General features: G+C 69.5%; 1 protein-coding gene across 2 annotated transcripts in view; it reads left to right on the top strand.

The window, feature by feature from the left end:
- Positions 1-4,443: 4,443 nt before the first annotated feature.
- Positions 4,444-22,174, top strand: part of WNT7B (Wnt family member 7B) — a gene marked incomplete at both ends in the record, with an annotated part of 33,117 nt that continues 15,386 nt past the window's right edge. The window contains one exon of one of the 2 annotated variants that reach the window (XM_084255767.1): positions 4,444-4,514. In XM_084255767.1, the coding sequence (XP_084111893.1) occupies positions 4,444-4,514 (71 nt within the window). Of the gene's footprint in view, positions 4,515-8,415; positions 8,499-22,174 lie in introns of those variants that run through there. The other variant, XM_084255766.1, reaches the window with a different exon arrangement.

Genomic DNA, 22,174 nt, shown 5'->3' on the forward strand with positions numbered 1-22,174 from the left:
CCTTTCTGGTAGGAGCGCCCCCATTTTTCCGAGGGAGCACGGCTCTCCCTTTCTCAGCCTACGCGACTGGCGTGAGAAGGCCTCCAACCTGGGTTTCGGGATCCTGTGCCGCCGGACAGTGCTTCCTCTCCCGCCACGGGGACGGGCCCAGCCAGAGCCAGCAGAGGTCATGACGGTCCATCTTGGACCCTGGCTGGGACCTGGCCGAAGAAGCTCTGTCCTCCCATTGCTTGTCCAGCTGCAAGACAGAGCCTGAAGCTGCGAGGGGCCAGGGTGCCGACAGGGCTGCCCGAGCACGAATCCTCAGGAAGCAGAGCCCATGGCAGGGGAGAGAGAACTCACAGTACTTTCATTTGATCCTGGATCCAGCTATGCCTGAAGCTGCGATGCCCTTGAACTCTTCGGTTATGTGAACCAATGGTTCCCCCTTTTGTGACCTCCAACCTGGCTTCTGTCATTTGCAAAGGAAAGGTGCGGACTACACGAGGCCAGCAAGCTACGGTCAGGGCCAAATCCCCAAGCTAAGAGTGGATTTCACTTTGTTGAGAGTCGTAAAAAAAATCAATAGATCCAAGAAGAGTGTGTGACAGAGAGCACACGGCTGTTTACGCTCTAGCCCTTTCCAGGAAAAGTTTGCTGAGTCCTGGCCCACCACCCACTCATCGAGCCTTCTACCCGCCCACCTGTAGATCCACACCCGGCCCACGGAGAAGCGGGGTTGTCATGGCCAGAGGGCAGAGGGCACCCTGTCTGCCTACCGTCCTCATTCGCCCGTAGCGTCCACTGTCCCTCTACCCATCCAGCCAGCTGGCCACTCGCCCTCACCCACCCACCAAACCCTTCCTCAGCTCGCCTCTGGGCCCTGGGAGCAGACATGGGTCAGCGGCGGCCCAGGGCCCAGTTAGAGAGGCGCCCAGGCCAGGGCCCCCACGTGACCCTGCTGCTCCCGGTACAGAACCTGCCGTGGCTCCCACTGTCCTCACGGCCAGGCCCGGAATCCTTGGGTAGGGCTTCGGGGTCAGGCTCCTTCCCCACCTTGCGTTCAGTCACACGGAATGGCCTCGCCTCCCCCAAAGGGGTTATGTTCTTCCATATCTTAATGTCGTGCAGGTCACCTCCTCCAGGAAGCTCTCCATACACAAAGAAGGCAGAGTCTCATGGAGGCTGCTGCTCTGGAGGAGAAGGGAGGGTCTTGAGAGGAGCCTGTTGCGTAGAGAAGAGGGAGCGGACCAGGCCGCAGAGGGCGTCCCGTGGCCTGCCAGGCAGTGGCCAGGGCGGGGCTCAGCCATGCCCACTGGGCCCTGCCCCCCTTCAAGGAGAGTCAAATAGAGGCCCAGGAACTCCTCCCACCTGCTTAGGGCGGCCCTATTAGTGCCCCTCAACTGTCCCAGGAAATGGGGGTCAGTGGAGGGAGCCTGGTCAGACAAGGGGGGCAGACGCCTGGCTCACCCTGCTCAGCCACGCCAAAGGCAGCCGGCTCAGGCCTGGAGGACCAGGGCGGGGACCCTGCACGCCGCGCGGCCTGGCCCCGTGCTGGGCGCCACCCGGATGGTTGGCGGCGGAGGACTTGCCCGCGGGGCGGCCGGGCTGCGCCTTCCCTGTGGGGCGAGGAGGAAGCCCAGGCGGGGTCTGAGAGCAACGCCAGGTCGAGCAGGACAGGAAGTGGCTGGACACCCCTGGAGCCCCCTCAGAGGCCCTGGGGTGCCCTGACTCTGGACACGTCAGCCCTCTGGACAGGGGCAGGTCCCCGAAGAGGCGGGAGAGCAGAGCCTGTGCCCGGCAGCAGCGCCCTCGCCGCTTCCCTCCCCGCCCTGCCCCACCCCAGCCCTGAGGGGCCCTTGGAGCCAGACACGTCCTCCTCAGGGTGCACGAGTGACCTCGCCTTCGGCTGCCACCCCGTCGGTGTGTGTGGGGTGCCTGCGGGGTCACCCTCCAGAGGCCTGCGCTGGGCATAGGCGCGGGGTCCCCAGCAGCCTCCAGCTCCGTGCCCGCCGCCCCGCCCTTGCGCACCCCTGCACGAGGTCACGCCTCCATCGGACTCCCCCCGCCCCGCGAGCTCCCCCAACCTTGGAGGGGTTCAGAGCCCCCCTGAGACACGCCTGCCCGGGGTCGCTGTCTCCCTGGCCCAGCGAACCTCCCTCGCGGCGGCGCGTCCCCCCGGGGCCGGCAGGGGGCAGCAGGGCGCCGTCCCTGGCCCCCCAGGCCGGGCTCTTCCCCCGCGGGTCCTGGGAAAGGCGGGCCCCAGAGGCGGTGGAGTCGGGGATCCAAGCCCCTTGGGGCTCCTCTCGCTGGGCAGAGCCTTATCTCTGCCCACCCCACTCCACTGGCTGGCCCAGGAGCCACCCTGACCCCTGGCAGGGAGCGGACAGGGGTGCGTTGTGGGGGCCTGGGCCGCGGGGGGCCTGGGGGGCACCGTCCCGCCCCTGCAGTGTTCGTCATTAAGCACAGCCCAGGCCACGGCTCCTGACCTCTTCTGCCATAATGGACGCGAGACAGGCTGGTGGGGGGCAGGGTGTCTTCGAACTCTGCCAGGGATGGGGACTCCATCTGTCGTGCGCCCCTGCAGAGGGGCCCTGTGCCAACACCCCAGCCCTGCAGCCAGTGGCCCAGCATCCCCCCGCATCGCCACGGGGTGGCAGCATCTGCCCGTGCGCCTGAGCTCCTCCCGGGGCTCCCGGCCCTTAGCTGCTTTGACCCAGTGTCCGGGGCTCAGCCTCCAGGTCTGTGAGCTGGACACCCCCCTCCAAGCTGGGGCGCGGGGCCTGGGCAGGGGCGAGCCTCCCATTTCCATTTCTTCTTTCCTGGGCCTCCGTCTCGGAGCCCGGGCTGGCGTCCCCCGTCCTCTTCATCTGGGAGCCGCCCCCTGGGCGCCTCTGCAGCTGCAGCGAGGCCTCTGATGGGGGCTGGGGGGAGGGACTGGCCGGTGCCCCTGTCATGGCCAAGGTTCGGGGGTTTGGAAGGGTTAAGGGAGCAGATGCAGGGGGTCCAGGAAGACCGCAGGGAACGGAGGGGGCAGGCTCTGAGCGCCGGACCCCTCTGGCCTGGCCAGGTGGGCAAGGAGGGGGGAAGCAGCGTCCCCTCCCCACCCCTGCGTTCACTCCCACCCTTGCCGGCTGGGGCCTGCCCGGCCCCGGGGTTCCCGATTCCATGCATTCGCTCAAGACTGACAGCTCGAAGGTGTCCTGCGCTGTGAACCCCAGCAGCAGGACCAGAGCCTGGTCAGGTCCGTGGTTAGGCTGCTGGCCGCGGACCTGCCCCGGGGAGGCGGGCGTCCTGGCGGCGGGGTCTTCAGGGCCTGCTGCGCACTGACCGGGCACTGAGTCGGGGCAGACTGTGTGCAGCGGCGGCTGGCACGGGGTGCTGACCCCACGGATACTGGCCCCAGAGCGCAGGAATGGCGCAGGGGAAGTAGGGAGCCTGCTGCCTGGAGCCTCCCCCAGGCCAGAGAACCCCCCCTTATGTGTCCAACTCTCCCCATGGTGGTGCTCAGCCAAGTGGCCCCCACCCGGCCATGGGAGCCATCCCCGCATCTGGTCAGACCTGTCTGTCTGTCCCTCCCCTGCCCCGCTGCTGGTAGCCGTGCTGGCGGGACTGACCCGAGCCGGGCACAGCGGGGCCACTGAGGCCAGGGAGGCAGCGATGCCTGGATGGGCCAGGAGGACCCCAAGTTGAAGGTCGCCGGGGGGCGGGGAAGCAGGCCCAGGGTGGCGGGGGCGGGGGGGGTCTCTCCCGCCCCCGCCAGGAGAAGCTGGAACCCCGCTGGCCCCCGAGCGCGTCCCCCAGGGCCGGCCCCTCCCGCCCCGGGCGCCGAGGAGCGGCGGCCGCGCAGGTGTCTCTCCGGCCGCGCCCTCCCCCGCGGCCCCCCCGCCGCGCGCCCGCGCCCCTCCCCGCCCCGCGCCCGGGAGGGGATGGGGGACCGGAGGGCGGCGGATGCGCCCGAGTGTCGCGGGGGAGGGCGGGGGGAGGGAGCGGGGAGCGAGCGGCGCGCGGGGCGAGCCAGGAGGGCGGGCGGGAGGCGGGCCCTCCACCTGGGGCGCGCTCGCTGGCGGCTCGCGGCGCGCGGAGGCCCGAGTCACCTGGGGAGGCCGACAAGTGCGGACACATTGGCCGCGCGGCGATCGGCGAGGCGCGCGCGGGCCCAGGCGGCTGCGCCCCGCGGAGGCCGTGCCCGCCCGCAGCCGCGCGCCCCGGGCCCCGCCGGCGCTCGGGGGCCCCGCGGCCGCCCGGCCCGGCCCCGAGGTCGCGGCCCCCGCGCGGTCAGCGCCCCGGCGCACGCGGCGCGGGCCTCGGGCTCACCATGGTGGCGGCGCGCGCCCGGTGCCCGCGCGTCGCCCGTCGGCCCGGCCGCCGCGCCGGCTGAGCCCCGGTCGCCGAGCCCCGCCGGCCGCCGGCGCGCGCACCCCCGGCCGCCGCTGTCTATGGCGCAGCCCCCCGCGCTGGATCATGCACAGAAACTTTCGCAAGTGGCTCTTCTACGTGTTCCTCTGCTTCGGGGTCCTCTACGTGAAGCTCGGGTGAGTGCCGGGGGCGCCGGGCCGCGGGCCGGGGCTGCAGGCGGCTCCGGGGCCCGGGCCGGCCGAGGAGCGACCCGCGCCCGCCGCCGAGGCCCCGAGCGCAGGAACTCGGGGTCCGCGGGGGGCGGGGCGCCGGCCCGGGCAGGAGGCGGGGGCGCGGGCGCCGGGGGTAGCGGCGAGCGTGCCCGGCCCCCACTTTCACCTGTTTGGGCTCCAGGCCCCGGGGCGGGAGCGCCTGCCCTCCCCCGGCTGGGCTGCGCTGGGCGCCGCGCCCGGGCAGAGGCTGCAGCCGGGAGGGCGCGCCGGGCGGGGGCGGGGGGCGGCCGGGGCGGGGGGCGGCCGGGGGCGGCCGGGGGGCGACGGGGGGGGGCGGGCGGGGGGCGCGCCCCGGGCGCAGAGCGGCCGGCCGGGCCGCGCGGCCCACCGTCTCTATCCATCACCCCGACGTGTTGAAATTACCTTGACAACTCGTCGGGCTGGCTCGGGATGGGCCGCGCCGCCGGCGCAGCCGCCTCAGGCTCGGTGCGGGCACCGCGCCTCCGCCCGCCGGGCCCGGCCCGGCCCCCTCGCCGCGCTCCCCCTGGCGAGGCCCGGCGGGCGGGCGGGCGGGCGGGCGCCCGGCGGCCGTGCTCGCTGCTCGCTGCAGTAGCTGCTCCGAGTCGTATTTCCACATTCCTGAAGCCAGCCGAGTCCTTACCTGTTGAGCTGCGATCTCCTTTAGACAAAATCTGTCTCGGCCGCCCTGCGGGTGGGGGTGGGGGGTCCGCCTGACCAGGAGCCGGGCGGCGCCCCTCCCCGCGCAGCCCGCCCCAGCCCCCGGCCCTGCGCGCCTACTGGGTGCCGGCGGCCGCAGGCCAGACCCCGGGAGCCCCTGGGAGGCCCGTGGACGCAGGAGTGGAGGATCCCCTGGCCGCCACCCGCCGCCCGCCGCCCCCTCGGCCACTGAACAGATGGAGAGGCAGAGGCCGGGCGCAGGGACCAGGAGGGTGGGCGCGGCGGCCGGCAGGAAGCCGGTCCGGCTCGGCCCAGCAGGCCGGCGGCACGTCGCAGGCGGCTGTTTGCTGTGGGTCTGCGCAGCCGTGTCCCCGGGTGTTTGCTTACGGGAGCCGAGGGCGCCGGCCGTGCTCTCCTGGGGCTGGGGTGGGGTGGGGGTGGAAGGGAGGCGCCCTTCTCTGCTCGCCAGCACCCCTGTCCCTGTAGCCAGCAGCACCCTGTGTCCCCTAATGGGTCGCTCGCTCCTGGGAGGCTCCGGCTCCGAGCCTGGTCTCAGCTCGCTCCTCCCGGAGGCCCAGAGTTAAGGGCTCTCTCGGCTAAGGGTTAGGCACCAGCGCGGAGCCAAGTCGCTTGTCCACGGAGTGAGTGGCAGAGCCTGGGCTGGAGCTGGCCCTGGTGTCCTCCACGGACCCCTCTTCCAGCACCGAGTCCCCACCAGGAGTGAGTGCCTCCCCCCCCGAGTAGTGGGCAGAGCTCCATGAACCGTCTCCACCTCCCACTCCCGGGCAGCAGAGGGAGGCAAGGCGGGCGCCCAGCCTGGGCTCGCAGGGCCGGTTCCGGGGCTGGGAGGTCTCCGTGACCGTGGGCAGGTCCGTCCCTGCTCCGCCCAGGCCGCTCTTCCCTCTGTAACCCCGACTCCGCGCCGCCTGTCCCCAGCAGGGGGATGGCCTGTGGCCACAGGGAGAGGATGCCCAGCGAGCCCAGTCTGTGTGCCCAGACACCTGTGCCAGCCTCTCCCTGCCTGTGGGTCAGAACCAGGCAGCCGCCGGCCTCTGCCCTCTGCCCCTGCCCAGGAGTCCTGGAGGGAGGACCTGCTCCCCCACAGGCCCCCCAAAACACATGCTTATTCCTGAGGGAGGGGGAGGAGGAAATGCAGTCTCTGGACACCCCACTGGACCTACCTGCAGGGAGGTAGGTCATTGCAGGGTCTGCTGAGGGGTCTGGGGGAGGGGGTGAGGGTTGGAAGGTCCTGTACCGCCACAGCCTCTGCCCGCTGGGCTGCAGCAAAGGGCACGGCTCTCCTGCCAGCTGCCTTGACTGCACGGGCAGGAAGGAGGGGGCAGCTGGGCTCAGATATCATCCCGAGGGCAAAATGACCTGGGGGCCCAGTGCATTGGGGACCGGGTTGGGGGGCGAGTGTGCTGTCTGCGTCCATCCTCCCTCAGCCTCGCCGGCCCGCCTCCCCAGGGAAGGTTATTCCTGGGCCTCAGCTCTGGGCCGTGTTCCTGTCGGCCTCTCCTCTTGCTGATGGCTGGTGTCACAGCCACTGAGCGCTCCGGGGCTCCTTCCGCAGGGGCCCCCGTGAGCCCTGGGATTTCAAACTCAGATGGTACGCGCGGGAGCCTCTGTGGTCGCTGTTCCCGGCCCACGGCCGTGTGTGCCCCCGAGTTGGGTTCGAGTGCATCTGGGCAGCCCCTGGGGGAGCTCCTGGACCAGCAGGAATGGAGGGCACTTCCTTGAAGCCCCTCAGGGGTCAGGATCCCAAGAACAGAGGTACTTGGATTCTGAGTACTTTCTAAGCAAATGGCCGTGGGGTTTGAGGCCCTGCACACCCCGCCCCAGGGGAGGCCAGACTGGGGCAGCAGCCAGAGCCCCACACTCTGCCCAAGAGCACTGGGCTGCAGAGTCTAGGACCAGCCCTCTTCGAGCCTGCCCCTGCCCTGGAGGCCAGGAGGCACAGAGGGCCCCATTTCAGGGAGGGGGTGAAGGTAGCGGAGGCACCCCACAGCACAGATGTTGCGGGGGAGTCTCCAGGCAGGTCTAGAGGCAAGGAGATGTGCTTGCCGGGCCGACGGCCATCTGCAGAGTCCGCACCCGCCCCAGCCCCCACGCCCTTAGTGCGACAGTCATATGTCCCCCGGAGGGGCAGAGAGCAGGAGGGGGCCCTCAAAACCTGTTTCTGGGCTTTAAAAAATCACCGGCAGGACAATGGTTCAAAAAAGGGTGTCTGCGTGGACCTGCGCCTCCCACACCCACCCACCCAACTCCTCAAAGAAGAGCAAAAAAGTGAGGTGGGGAAACGAGAGTTGGGGGTGGCTCCAAGCTCCTATTGGGGGTGTTTTCCCACCATCAACCTCTCCAGCGAGATGCTGAGTCCTGTTCCGCTGAGATGCCAGTGCGCATGTGCACAGGTAAGCACTGCGGGGGTGCACCTGGCCGGCTGAGGCCACGAGCGAGCGCCTGAGACCCAGGCCGTCCTCACGGAGCCAGGGGCGGCGGCAGAGGCCGGCGCGCACCGCGCATCTGGGCGCACACACCTGCGCCCTCTCGGACGTGCTTCCGCAGGCACACGCAGGCACATGCATGCACACATGAGCGCGCACTCGGGGCACAGCCCCCAAGCGGAGCTCACCCACCTCCGCGCCGTCACCCCGCGGTGGCCCCCACCCCAGCCCAGGTGCACCCTCCGGGGCCCGGGCAGAGCAGCGAGGCTGCTGACATGGGGGCGGGCTCCCGGCCCGGGCAGTCGGGCGAGTTCTGGGGGTGGCTGCAGTCGCACGCTCCGGTCAGCCTCCCCTTTAAAAAACCCGCCCGCGGAGGAGGCGGATGTAGGGGCGGCCCGTCCAATGGCAGCCGCGCGCCTCGGGAGACTTGGAGGCTCGAGCCAGAGCGAGCGACAGTGCCGGTTCCGACCGATCGACGGACGCAGCGCCAGACATCGGCCGACGCGCGCCCGCTGCCCCCTGCCCGCGCCCGCCCGGTGCCGGCGCAGCCCCGCCGCGGTCCCAGCGCGATGCGCGGCCCTGGTGGCGGGGCGCTGGCGACCACTGCGCCGGGGCGCGCGCGCCCGGGGCCCTAGCGCCCGGGGCCGCCGCCCTAGCTGGGGGGGCCCGGAGACCCCGGCGTCAGCTGGCCCAGGCGCCCGGCGCGAGGGGTCTGCCCAGCCCACGGCGCGCGCCCGCCCACCATGCTCCTGCTGTCGCCGCGCCGCGCGCTGCTCTCCGTCTATTGCCCGCAGCTCTTTCTCATCCTGTCCAGCGGCAGCTACCTGTGAGTGCCGCGGCCGCGGGCCGGGTGGGCGGCGGGCGGCCCCCGCGAGCCTCCAGCCCGGCCTGGCGGCGGGGAATTCCGCGGCCAGGTCCCTGGGAGGGCGCCGGGGGCCGCGCGCGCGGGAGCGGGGCTGCGGGTCGCCTTGGAGGTCTCTGCGCGGCGCACGGGCTTGAAGGGCGGCGGGGGCCGCGCGAGGTGCCGGCCTCGGGGCCGGGGAAGGGGCGCTCCGCAGCGGCCCCACCGCCGATTTCCCCCCGGCTGGCTTCGCGCGCCGAGCGCAAGGGCCGCGGAGCGCGCGGGCGGCGCAGGTCCCAGCCGCGGGCAGTCGAGTCCCGGGCCGGGGGGACCGTCCGCGATCAGCCCACGCGCCGGCGCGGCCGTGCCCCACTCGAGAGCGCCGCGCCCGCCGCGCTGCCCGCGCCCACCCTGGCGCACACGTGCGCGCCGCGCCCCACCAGACCGTGCCCCGCCGTCCCCCGAGAGCGCCTTCCCGGGGTCGGGCGGCGGGACCCCGGCCGGTCCGGCTGCTCACCTGGGAGGGAGGGAGGGGCGCGCCCCGCGCGGGGGTCCGAAGCGCGCCCCGTGTCCCGGCCAGGCCGGCGCGGAGGGAGCGCGCGCGCGGGAGGCGGCCTGGCGCGCCCGCCCGGCTCCGGGAAGCTCCCGGCAGGGCCCGGCAGGGCCCGGCCCGGCCCAGCGAGCCGAGGGGGTGCGTCGGCAGCGGTGGCTTTGCCCGACTCCTAATGGGACGCATATGCGCTGGCCTCCGATTTAAGGAGAAGTTTGATTTATGGAACCGCCGTTTGGGGGAATCTAAGCTGGATGCTACTGATTAAACCTCGGGGCCGCGCGCCCGCCGCGCCCGTCCCCTCCCCTCCCCTCCCCTCCCCTCCCCTCCCCCGCTCCTTTGCAGGCGGGCCACGTCCGGGGTCGCCTCCCGGGCCGGGGCCACCGCCGGCCGCTCCGCGCCCCGCCCTCCCGCGGGCCGCAGCCCTAATAAATCGCCGCGCCCCCACCCCCTTTAATAGAGACACAGCCAATTTCTCCTCCAGCTCCTAGGAAATTACTATCCTACCAGTTTTCCTGCTATAAATAGTCGCGCATCTTGAAACAAAAGTTCGCAACCGCAGCCAGATGCTGCGAGGCCCGCGGTTTCCCGGGCTGTGGAGCGTAATTACAAGGTCCGGGCGCAGCGCGAGTGCTCCAGGCCGCGGGCCCTGCGGAGGCTTCGCCTGGGGGCGGGGTGCAGCCCGGAGGGCACTGCCCGGTGAGCGCCGCCAGAGCCGCTGGGCTCCAGGGCCCCGCTGCGGGGTCCCCCTGGGGCGGCTCCGAGTCCCGGCCTCTGGCTCTCAGAGGTCTGGGGGGGGCGGTCGCGGGGGGAGCCTCCCGTCCGAGCCGGGGGGCCTCTGTGTCTGAAGCCTGGGCGGTGGGGAATGGCAGCCAGCGGCGGAGGAGGTGAGGGCTGGAGCCGGCTGGCTGTGGGGCGGCGCGGATGGGGAGGGTCTGGACTGGGATACCGGGGTCCCTCCGGACCTGTCTGGAGTAAGAATCTGGGAGGATGAGGCAAGAGGCTGGGGAGGCCGAGAAAGAGGGGTGCCAAGGCAGTAGGGAGGAGCGCAGGGGCAGGGGTGCCCTGGATACCTCTGTAGACCCCAAGTTTTCCCTTGGGGTCTGCTCCCCAATCCAGGCCTGAAGTGACTACCATCTGTGCCCACACAGGCGCTCCCTGCTGGCACCGCCAGTCGGTTGGCAGGAATTCTCCTTAGGCAGCAGCTTTCCTGAACGTCCCTGGGCCACTACTGGGGTCTGGAGGGGGTAATGGGGGTGGCGGGCGGACTCTGCTCCTGCCTGCCGTCGGGAGCCCCCAGTGCCAGCCCAGCCTGCCCCGCAGCCCCAGGGGGACACGGTGCTGACGGCAGTGTGTCCTGGGGAGATTAGCTCAGATGTTCTGGGGGGTGAGCGAGGGGCTTCCCCTGCCCGGTTTGGGATGGCACAGGCCTGCCCGGGGTGGAAGGTGTCAGGCGGAAAGAACCCCGGTGAGCAAGCGGGAGCCTGCATGGCTGGACGCACCTGCGGGGGTCTGTGAGCCCAGGTCGGAGTGCAGGCGAGATGGCCGGGGCAAAGCCCTTGGGGACCCATGGCCAGACACCTCAGTGCCCCCAGGGAAGCCCAGGGGTGAGCTCTGCGGGATCTGAGGGTGCCAGGGCAGGAGGCGCCCTTGGCGGAGGCCTTCTTTCTGCTCCAGGGAACTTTCCAGAAGGCGTCTCACTGCTGGGATCACAGACACTGGCTGACAATTGATCCTGCCCCTTTCATCTGGGCTGACTCCCAGCTCCCTGTCCTGGGCCGTGGGCTGCGCACAGTGAATCCCAGATGCCCGCCCGGGCCTGCCACCGATGGGGTCAGACCGGTGTGCTGGCCTGGAAGCACTGGGGCCCCCACCAGACGCCGAGCTGGGCCCACTCGCACGTGAGGCTGCTCTGGTCAGCCTGGCCCTTCTCTGTGCCTCTGTGGCCAGAGCAGGCACCCCAGGGCCCTGGGTGGGGGGGGTCACCAGAGCCTCAGGAGGGAGGGCAGGTGGGGGGGGCTGCAGGCCAAGAGGAGGGCCCTGGTGCCGGGCAGCTGGTATGGGGGCCTGGCCAGGCCTCGTGCCAGGACAAGGCTGGCTGCTGCCTTGGGCAGGTCCCTTCCGGTCGAGCCCTCCCTTTTCAGCTGTGGGGGTTGGCTGCAAGGACCCCCCCAGGTCTTCCGGTCTGAGCCTCTCATGGTGACCGCCTGCTCTGGGAGCTGCGTGAGTCATGGGTGACCGGGTGGTTACTCACCGACCACCTGGCTGGGGGGGCGAGGGGCGCTGCCCCCGCCCTCTTCCCGGCTCCACCGCTGTGGCTTTGTTGGTGGTGCCAACAGAGAACCTTGTGGACACGATGGGGGGGCATGTCATGGAATCACAGCCTGGGGGGGCGGGCAGGGCCCTGGCTGGGGGGCTGCGTGTGCAGGTGTGGGAGGGGTGCCGTGTGGCCCGGGGCGGGCCCCTGTTGGTCATTTGGGGATGGAGGGCCTTCCTCCGAGGCTCAGGCCAGGCGCACTGTGTGCATTCAAAAGGATAAGAGGATTCAAGAGGGGTGCGCACAGAGGGCTGGGAACTGAAGGCTCCCGAAGGTCCCCCGGCTGGAGATGTACAAAGACAGCTAGCTAGTCCCAGGACCCCGCTGAAGCCTTTCCGTGGGTGAGGTGCTCCCTGGGGTGCTCTCTCTGGAAACTGCGCCTGACCCTCTGCTGTGCGTGGGGAGGGCGGGAAGCCCCAGGGCTGCAGGGCCTCTGCCCCGTCGACTAGGGTCTGCTGAGAGCGGCTGTGTCCCCCCCACCGGACGTCCTGTCCCTCCTCTCCCCACTTAGCCTCAGCGAGAATGGCCATTTTCTTACGGGGGTCCCCACCCCCACTCCGCTCCACTGCCCGGTGCGCCCTGCGCTGCAGCTGCGAGTACCTCGGGGCCTCAGGCGCCGTGGAGGACCAGCAGTCCCGGTGGGTGCTCAGGGCTGCGGCTGGGGCCACGGGGCCAGTGGCCACCACCCTCGCCCCCGGGAGCAGGGGGCTGAGGGTCGCAGGCGCCACGGGGAGGCCGGCCACGGCCATCGGGGCAGGGAGCAGGCAGCTCTCCTGGGCGCCTCAGGGCTCTCCGGGAGGGGTGTCACCTACACCGCGTTCTGAGGGAGGGAGGGCGTTACCAGCCTCGGCAGAAGCAAGACAGGCTCCCGGAAGCAGCTCCCCGTCGCACGCCCCAGGGGCCTCGAGAGAGCGTTTCGCGGAGGTGGGCATGGAGAACGCGGGGTCCACACGGAGGCCCCCGCCTGGCCAGCCCAGAGCCCAGGGGACCAGCCCCCAGCTCTGGAGCCAGCTCTGTCCACCGCCGTCTTTGACGGGGACAGTGCCCAAGCTGGGCCAGCAGGGAGCGGCATGCGGGGTGTCTGAGCGCGGGCACTGCAGCACCCCATGGGCGGGCGGGAATCAAGGGAGGCGGCGGCCTTGGCGGCCTTGACTGCCCAGTGCTCCCTTCCACCTTGCGGGACGTCACCGTCTCCCCTGTCCCCCACCCCTCCCCGTGTCCGCTGGAGACTCCTGGGCCTGGCGGGCGGGAGGCCCGGGCTGCGCAGCCTGTGGGGAGCCAGACCCTGCGGGTCACACCGTTGCTATCCCGGACCTCCCTGGGCAGACCCGAGGGTGGGGCAGGGGATGGATGGGGGGGGTGGCTGGACCCACGGGGAGACCCTGACCCCTGCCTGCTCAGGGCTGGGCGTGTCCGGGAAGGGCCCCACTGTGCAGCCTGTGAGTCCCCAACCTCCCAGGACCTCGCTCTCCCCCATTTTGCGCGGCCGGGCTGGCTGGGAGTGGGCTCAGGCCGCCCCCCGGCCCAAATGCCCCAGTGAGGGGACAGGAGGCCGCAGCCCTCCCTTGTCAGATGAAACCCCGGCTGGGGCTCCCGCAGCTGATGAAAGGGTCATTGTGCGCGGCAGGCCGCCCGCTGGCCAAGGACAAAACCGCCGTTTGTCCTCCCTCCCTGGTGTGGGCTCGGCCTCCCCTCGGCGAGGGCGGGGGGCACAGGTGCGCGCCCTCCTTCCCTCTCCATCTTCCCTGTCTCCGCCGCTGCGCCGCTCTGCTGCCAGCACCCCCGGGCTCGCCCCACGGCCATCCTCACCCCCGAGCGGGGACCAAGGCTTGGGCCGGCCCCGCCGTGCAGGGGCAGCTAGCGCGCAGCCCTGGGCAGGCGAGCAGACGGGGCGCCAGGGCAGGCCGCGGGGTAGCACCGCTGGGTCCTCTGTGTGGGCGGTCAGGTGTGGCTGCCCACTCTCTGGGTGGGAAGCTGATGCCCGGGAAGGCCGCCCACAGCCCAGCGTGGGACCTGGAGCCCTGCCCACCCGCACCCGTCCCCTCGGCCTGGAGCCGTGGTCGCTGAGGCCCATGGGTGCCATGGGGCTGTGGGGGGAGACATGAAAACCCTGCAGCCCCCTAGTAGCCACTGCCCCCCACTGATCCTGAGGCCTGGCCAGGGGACCCAGGAGGGACCCTGCTGCCCAGCCAGTGGCTCCCAGGCTCAGCAGAGGCCTAGAAGGACCAGGGTCAGCATCCCTGCAGTCCCATCCCAGTGACACCTGCGGCTCCCCTGGGCGTCATGCTCCCCACCCTCCTCCACGTGTCTCCCATGCCCAGAGCCCCGGTTGGAGAGCCCTGACTCTGAGCCTGCACGGCCAGCCCTGGAAAAGGGCCCACACGAGGGGCATGATATGTCCACTCGTCTTCCTCGCAGTGCGTGCTGCCAGGCAGCCGGGGCAGGTGCCCGGGGTCAGGTGCCCAGGATCAGGTGCCCAGGGGTCAGGTGCCCAAGGGTCAAGTGCCCAGGGTCAGGTTCCGAGGGGTCAGGTGTCCAGGGGTCAAGAGCCCAGGGTCAGGTGCCCACGGTCGGGTGCCCAGGGGTCAGGTGCCCAGGGTCAGGTGTCCAGGGGTCAAGAGCCCAGGGTCAGGTCCCCAGGATAAGGGAATCTGGGGGTCAGCTGCCCAGGGTCGGGTGCCCAGGGGTCAGGTGCCCAGGGTCAGGTGGCCAGGGTCAGGTGCCCAGGGGTCAGGTCCCCAAGGTCGGGTGCCGCAGATCACTCCCTCACCAGCTTAACCCTCATGGCCCAGGGGCTGTGCAGTCAACATGGCGGTGGAGAGGCTCCCCGGCCCACCCCACTGCCCTCTGATTTGCTGCCCGGAACCTCAAGTGGGCTGAGCAATCCCAGTTCGGCCCGTCCTGGCTCAGGGCGCGGTTCTGAGTGGGTGCGTCAGAGGGGCTCTGTATCCACCATGTTTAGGTTTTGGGGCCGGAGGGTGGCTTTCCCGGGGGTGTGGGGACCCTGGGCTCCCGCCCCGAGCTCCTGCTGTCCGAGGGCCTGCGAGACCAGCTTGAGTGGGGGCAGCCGTGGCCAGTGTGACCCCTGTTTGGTCCCACCGCAGCTTCCAGGGGTCAGGGTTATGGGCGGTGAGGACCGGGGTGCCGCGGCTCAGGAGACCCCCTCTGACTACCGGGTGGAGCAGGGGCGCAGTGGGCCTGGTCCCTCTGCAGCTGGGGGGCCGGCCCGGACAGGACCTGCAGGGCCAGGCCAGCTCTCTGGGGTTGCCCGCTGCCCCAGCCTCCCAGCCCCTGGTGCCTGGTCACTGCCCCAGTCAGGTGGGCCTGTGTGTCTGGGCACAGTGAGCTCTACTGACCTGGTCGTGGCCACGGCCCCTAGGCCCGAGGGGCGGGTGTTCAGGCAGGAACGCGGAGTAGCTGAGGCTGATGACGTCCCAGCTCCTCGGCTGCATCTTCCCGGGGGGCTTCACCTTGCGGGTGTCGGGACCGGGAGGCCAGGGTGGCTGGGCAGGCTGGTGTGCCGGGGACCACAGGCAGGAGTCAGCAGCACGGACTCTGGGCACTTACCTTGTCCCCAGCACAGTGGGCCTCGGCCTGTCACATGGGGCTCAAGGGACCCCAGGAAGTGGCTCAGCAGTGCTGAGCGCTGCTGGGCGTCTTGCTGCCTGATGGCACCCGGCTGTCCTCTCCCGGTGCTGCCCGGCGGGCGCCGGCTCTGGGCTGGGGCCCGTCTGCCAAGATGGCCCCCTCATCCAGCCTGCGGCCTGGGAGCGGCCGGGCTGCTGCGGTGCTGCCCTAGGGGCGCCCCCTCTGCCCACCTGCTCCTGCGCCTCCAGGGCGGGGAGAGCCGGGCACTCGGGCTCTGTCTGGGCGGACCACAGGGGACCCGCTCCCCTGGCCGCCTTCCGCACAGCAGCGCCCGGGGGAGGGGCAGCCGCAGAGGAGCTGGAAGTGGGAGAAAGGCCGCGGGCCTGACCCTGCTCTTGCCCCCAAGCCAAGTCCCTGCCAGCGTGGCCTCGGAAGGCCCTGCCCCTCTGTGAGCTTCCTCTGCAAACTGGGGAGAAGCCCCCCTCCCCCCGGGGGGGACAGGAAGACAGGGGCGCCGGGACAGGCCTTCTCGGTCAAGGCGTCTCTGCAGCGGCCCTCACCGCCGTGGCCCGTCAGGCTGGCCGGGCGGCGCGTGTCCTGGGGACTGAGCCCGTCTTCGGGCGTCCCCCAAGGCAGCGGCCGGGGAGGCCCAGTGACCAGGAGTCCTCGGAGGGAGGCAGGGCGTGGGCAGCTTAGAAGCTGGGAGGGCGGTGAGGGAGCTGTGCCCTGGGGAGTCTGGCCCGGAGGGGCCTCTGCTTTGGGGAGAGCAGGAGACGGGGCTGCGGAGGTGGGAGAGCTGGGGGAGGCCGACCCGACTGGGCTCAGCTGCCTCTGGGGTCCCTTCCCTCCCTCCCTCCCTCCCTCTTCCTTCCTTCCCTCTCTTTTAAAGCAGGGTTTTTTCTTTTCTTTTTTTTTTTTTTAAGATTTATTTCCAGGGCCTCCCCGGTGGCGCAGCGGTTGAGCGCTGGGTTGCGAAGCTGCCCGCAGCCTCTGCAGCGCTGGTTCGATCCCCGGCTGCTCCCCGGCCACCGGAGGAGGGTCCCACATGGCGCGCAGACCTCTCCTGCCGCCCGCTGCTCCCCTCAGCAGTGTCCTTCGGTCCTTCTGCCTGCTCTGCTCCCCGCTCTGGCTCTGGTGAATCCTCTCACCCTCCCGCGCTTCTGACTGTGCCCAGTGCATGTATAAATAAATAAATCTTTAAAAAAAAAGAGATTTATTTATGCAAGACCTTGGGTACAGGTCAGAGACGCAGGAGGGTGAGAGGATTCACCAGAGCCAGAGCGGGGAGCAGAGCAGGCAGAAGGACCGAAGGACACTGCTGAGGGGAGCAGCGGGCGGCAGGAGAGGTCTGCCACGCCATGTGCGTCGCTCCCTGGCTCGCCGGGGATTGAACCTGCGCTGCAGAGGCTGCAGACAGCTTCACAGCACGGTGGTCAACCCACTGCACCACCGGCGAGGCCCGGCTCTGGGGTTCTGAGTGGCCCAGGGCAGCCCCCACCTCTCAGCAGAACTCTCAGCTGGCCCCATGGGGGCCCTCGCCAGACCTGACCATGGCCAGAGTGGCCAGGAGGGCAGGAACCTGGCTGACCCCGAGGCACCGGGGCTTGTGGGCCTGCCCACTCCCCGCATGTCCATCTGTCTTTCTGTCTTGAGGTTTCAGGTTGGCGCCCTGGTCACTCTGTGGGTACCCCACATCCGACAGACTCGGGGCCTCAGGACGGAGGCCGAGGAGGGGCCGGGCATCTCATCTGGGCTTGGGCAGGGCTTTCTGCGATGGCAGGTCACGTGTTGCCGAGTGTCACGCCCCCATCTGTGCCATGGGAAGGAGGAGTGGTTGGGACGTAGGGGCAGGGACGGCCTGGCACAGCAGGCAGCGCAGTGTGGCCGAGGCCTGATCAGGTGTTGCTGGATCTTGGCTCCCAAAACTTCCTCAGTTGACCATGTTGAGAGGAGGAATAGGAGTAACCTGAGTGGGCTTCTTGGAGGAAGAGGCACCTAGCAGGGCCTGGAACCTTGCTTGGCTGCCGGTGCAGGGGAGCTTCGTGCCCTGGACGGGGAATTGCTGCTACAGTGTGGCCAGACCCCAGGCATGTCGTGCTGAGTCCTCAGTGCCCAGTAAAGCTGAGGCAGAGACCAAGACATTGGGGCTCAGGGGGCCACAATCATTCAGAGGTTCAGAGTTCACAGACTGAGCAGAAGTGGGACTGTGTCCCCCCAGCCATGCGCTCCCAGTGCCCTGAGGCCCCCTGGCTGTGCTGGCCCACCTCTGGGGTTCTCCGTCCTGTCCAGATCCCCGGCCTGCCACCTGCTTTCTCCCGGATGCCTGCTTACTCTCCAGGGTGGGGTCCCGGGATGCCAGGCCAGGAATGCCAGCTATGTGGGGAGGGCGGGCAGGCTAGCGCCCGCCGGGGGCGCAAGGGAGCGGCGGACGCTCCGCTCTCTTCCTGGGAACACTGCGGCCAGCCAGTTGCACGGAGCAGTGGCCCGGAAAGATAGCAGCGGGCAGGCCCCGAGGTGGCGGGCACGGAATGCAGGGACCCTGGCGGCCAGCAGGGGCTGTTCTCCCTACTGGACAGCAGCGTGCCGAGGCTGGCGGAGCTCGCACCCAGGACCCCGAGCCAGAGACGCCTCCGCAGGAGGGTGGGCAGAGGACGGGCCTCGCTTCCCAGCAGGGCCATTTCCTGCTCGGGCACCTTCTGTGCCTCCTCGTGGGACCCCATGACTCTGCCCCACACCCACAGAGCTCTCCCTGGGGTGCTCCCAGCCCTGGGCTTCCTCGTCTGCGGGAGCCCTGGCAGGTCCCCCAGGAAGGGTCTCCTATCCGCCCCTCACCCGCGGCTACAGGTGTGGGCAGGGAGCGGGGGCCGATGGTCAGGGCGGGTCTCCACCGCTGCCTGCAGGGACCTGCTGGCCCCACCTGGGCAGAGGAGAGGCCATTTGCCCAAAGAGGTCTGGTTGGCTCCCATCTTCAGAGGAGAAAATTGGGGCTCAGAACAGTCCCGGGGTGGCCTTTCTGAGGCCCGGGGAAGGCCCCAGATCCCAGGCTTCCCACCCCGCTGGGAAGGAAGAAAAGCAACAGAGGTGGTGGCTCAGGGGTCTGCAGAGCACCCCTTGATCTGGACTCCACGCTCACCCCCATTGGACAGGCGGGAACACTAAGGCTCCCCCTAGTCCCCACCCCACCGTCCCTGGGCCCCGCCAGGCTCCAGGGCTGGCGCAGACCCTCCTCAGGCCCACCCGTGACTGGACCAGCCCTGCCCATCGCAGGAGAGCCTGGTGGGGGCCCAGGTGCCAGCCTCCCAGGTATTTGTCGAGTTACTTCCTGGACAAGTGGACCCAGGCCCGCCTCCCTGGCTGATCGCAGATAATTAGAACATTCTTCAAATATTTTGCCGGAGGATGCCGAAGAAGGAAGAATTACAAAGAGCCCCGGGCCAGGAGCGTGGGCTGGAGGAGCTCCGGGCGGCAGGGCAGCCGACCAGGCCGGGGCTGGGGCCTGCGGGGAGGCCGGGTTCTGCCGGCCCGGCACCGTCTCGCAGGGGGCTGGGGCGGGGCTGGGGCTCATCTCCAGCGCCACTTCGGGTCAGGCTGGGACTGGGCCATGTTGGGGATCCCCACCTGGGGAGCCCTCAGCTGGTGAGGGTGGACGCACGCTGCCAAAATGTTGTCAGGATGTCTGGGGGTTCAGGTGCAGAGCCTGGCTCCCCGAGGGGCCGGTAGGTGGGGATGCCTGGCGGGGCGCTCTGCAGGGGATGACGGCCCAGGGGGCAGGAGCCTCGAGGACTGGGGAGGGCGACTGCAGCAGCGCCGGGCCCGGGGCAGCTGCCGGGGGCATCTGGGACCCTCCCAGCCTGGGCAAGTCGGCTGGGTCTCCCTCTCGGGCACGGGCCCCTCTGCGCCTGCTGCCACTCGGGCCCAACCGGTGGACGGGGGTGGCGCCCAGGTGGGCAAGTGCCCACCCGCCAACTGTCTGGGTGGGCAGGAAGAGTGGGCCTGGGCGCTGACCAGCCAGGGCAGGGAGCCGCGGGTCCCCCGGTTGCCGTCTGGACCCCTCAGCAGGTGGCTGAGCCCTGGTTCCCATTCTGGACCCCGGGTTCCCATTCGGAGGGAATCGTGATAATAGCTACTATTATAATAATATAATTAATAACATAATTAAAATAATAACTATTATTATTAACATAAATTCCTATATTCTAATATTAATATAATAATATATCATTATATCATTATAATAAATTATAATACGTTATGATAAATAACAAACAACAATAATTTAATGTTATTATACCTTATAGCTATGAATTATTATAATACTTGCCTCCCCACGGAAGGGATCCCACAATGGGGCTCATTCTACCTTGAACCCCGAGAACGCCCGCAGCATGAAGGGTTAGGCCAGAGCCCTGGCTGCTGGGGCAGGCTTTGCAGCGGGTTGGCGTGGGAGTAGAGTGGGGGTGTCCCACGCATACGGGGGCAGGGCGGTGCTCGTGCTGCGTGGGGGGCGCTCGCCGGCCCCCTCTCTGGGCCTCAGGGCCCCGGAGGGGCAGGGTCCAGGGCTTGCTCTGAGGAGCCCCGGCGGGGCCTGGGGGAGGCTCGGTGTGGACGGGGTCCTGCCAGAGCTCTGCCCGCCCAGCCCCCCGCTGGAGGGCCCCTTCTCTCTGGCGTCCCGGGCTGGACGCAGCCCCCCTTCCGCAGCAGTGAGGCTCCACTTGTCTTCCGGCCCGATCCCCTCGCTTCCTGTGGCCGGTGGGTCGGGCCAGCTCCACGCCCCACGGGAGTGGCGTGTCCCGGCCGTGCCGGACTCGGGGGGCAAGGCTCCAGGCTGCCCCGCCGGCCGCTGGCGGCTGCTGGTCCGCGGCGCGTGGAGGCGGGTGTCCCCCACGCGGCCGGCGCAAGGGTTCCGGTCTCCCCGCGCGCTCCCCGTGGCTGCCGAGACGCCGCCGGGCTTTCATTTCGAGGCTCTGAGGAGTCACAGTCGCTGGTGGGTGCCCACAGAAGCCCTGACCCCCAGGGCAGGGCCGGACGCAGGCTGAGGGCAGGCGGGCACTGCCCTGCGAGGGACCCTCCACCCCGGCCCCAGGGTCTGCTGCCCTCCCCCGCCCCGTGGGCCCAGACCACAGGGGTGCCCAGGGGCTGGGTGCAGTGACGAGATGACGCTACTTCGGGGCCGCCGGGTCCGGCGCTGCCCTCCCGGCGGACATGGCAGGCCCTGGCTCCCTGCCGGTCTGGGGGTGCACCGGCTGCACCAGCTATGGGGTCTCCAACTCCACCCCGGTGCCAAGAAAGGGAGGTGTGTCCAGCCTGCCCTCCGTGGGTCTCCCTGCCGGGGTCCCCAGCGGGGGGCGGGGCGGGCAAGGAACTGTCCACAGGGTCCAGTTCTCCTTCAAGTTCTCCTCTGGGGCTGGCCTGAGCCAAGGGTGAGGCGAGGGTCCAGGCTGCCACCTCTGCCCACCTCTGCCTGGCATCTCGCCTGTGTCCCGAGGCCCCCGAAAAGCACAGGGATGAGCCAGGAGCAGAATTTTCCGTGGAAAAGTCTGATTGAAACCTGAGCCCCTGCCCGGCTCCTCTGTGCCTGTGGCCACTTGGCTCCTGCCAGCCTCCCCGGGCACCTGGCGGGCAGCTGGGGTCCGGGAAGCCACCCAGAGGGGTTTTCCCACTTTGGGGTGAGCGGCGCACCCACCCCAAGGGGCAGCTTGCCGAGAGTGCCCCGTAGCATGCCCTCACCCCAAACTGCCAATTATCCCAAACGCTGTTGGCGCGGACCCACCTGCCTCCTCCAGAGCGAGCTACTTAGTCACTGTGGATCGGCGCCCCTTGGCTCGCCGCTGGGCCCCCGCTGAGCCAGGCACCCATACAGCGTCTGAGCCCCTCCTGCCAGGCCGAGGGCAGCAAGTGGAGGCTGGGGGCGGCAGGGCCAGGCCTACTAGGGGCAGGTCAGTGGCCCTGAGGGGGACAGGGCTGCCGGCGGGCCCCGGATGCGCCTGCGCACGGGAAGCTGTCCATGACATAACCGGTGAATGACCCGGAGGGCTCGGGGCAGGGGAGGGTGCCAGCTGTGATTTGAGAGGAGAGAGTGGGCACCATTGCCCGCCAGCCGCCTCCGGCTTGGTGCTGAGGGTGTCTGCGTGCACCTGCACCCCAGAGGCTGCGCGCGGGGCGGGGATGCGGCCTCGGGCCTGGCCTCTCCGAGCTACCGCACTCCCACGCCTGCAGGGGATCCGGGCCCTGAACTTCAGCAAGGGGCGTTTCGTGTCATTAGTGGGGAGATCCCACATCTTCAGGAGATAATTTTGAAATTATTTCTGCATCATCAACCACATCTGTTTATCTTTGCTCCTGGCACACAATGCCGTGTGTCTGTTCTGTTCCCCGCACCTTGCAGCCCCTCTGCCCCGGGCGTGCGGGGGCCTGGGGCCTGGGGCAAGGAGCTTCTTCTCCTAGGGCCGCACCGGGGAGCACAGCAGCCGGAGGCCGGGGCTGGCCAGCCGGCCACGTGCCTGCAGCGCCCACGTGGCGTGCTGCAAATTTGTGGTTCAAACGCACTTGAGAGAAAACTCGCCACTGTCACAAGTTCAGCAGCAACCCAGGCTCCCCGCACACGCGCAGCGTTGTGTGGCTGTGTCGCCGCCGCCCTGTCTAGTTCCAGAACATTCTCATGCCCCCGTGGAGACTCCACACCATTGGCAGGCCCTCCCCCCGGCAACCTGAGTCTCCTTTCTGCCTTGGGGACGCACCTGCTGGACCTTGCCTGGGTCATGTGCTGGGGTCACTCCCCATCAGGCACTGAGGCCCACCCACATGGGGCGGTCAGTACCTCCTTCTGGTTGAGACCAAAGTGCTCACTCCATGGAGTGGGGAGGCCTCGCCCTGTATCCCTTCGGCCTTGGCGACTCTGGCAGTGCCCTCCTTGGCTGAGCCCAGGGCGGGCAGAGGATGGCGGGGGCCCCGGAAGACAGCTGTCCAGGACTGTGGATACACCCCATAGGGGCCTGCGGATCTAGGCTGTGCTGTGACTTTTGGGGAGCTTCCCCGTGTCTCCCACGGCCACGGCTCCATTTTCTTTTCTGCCAGGCACACAGGAGGCTCTGCTGCCGGATCTGCCGGCCTGGTGGCCTCTCGTTGGGTCCAGCCCTGCGGGCGGACGCCTGCAGGCCCCGCCTGGTGACCAGTGAGGCCGAGAGGTGCCCGAGGGGAAATGTCTGT

The sequence above is a fragment of the Talpa europaea genome (assembly GCF_964194135.1).
Source record: "Talpa europaea genome assembly, chromosome: 15".
NCBI lineage: Eukaryota > Metazoa > Chordata > Mammalia > Eulipotyphla > Talpidae > Talpa > Talpa europaea.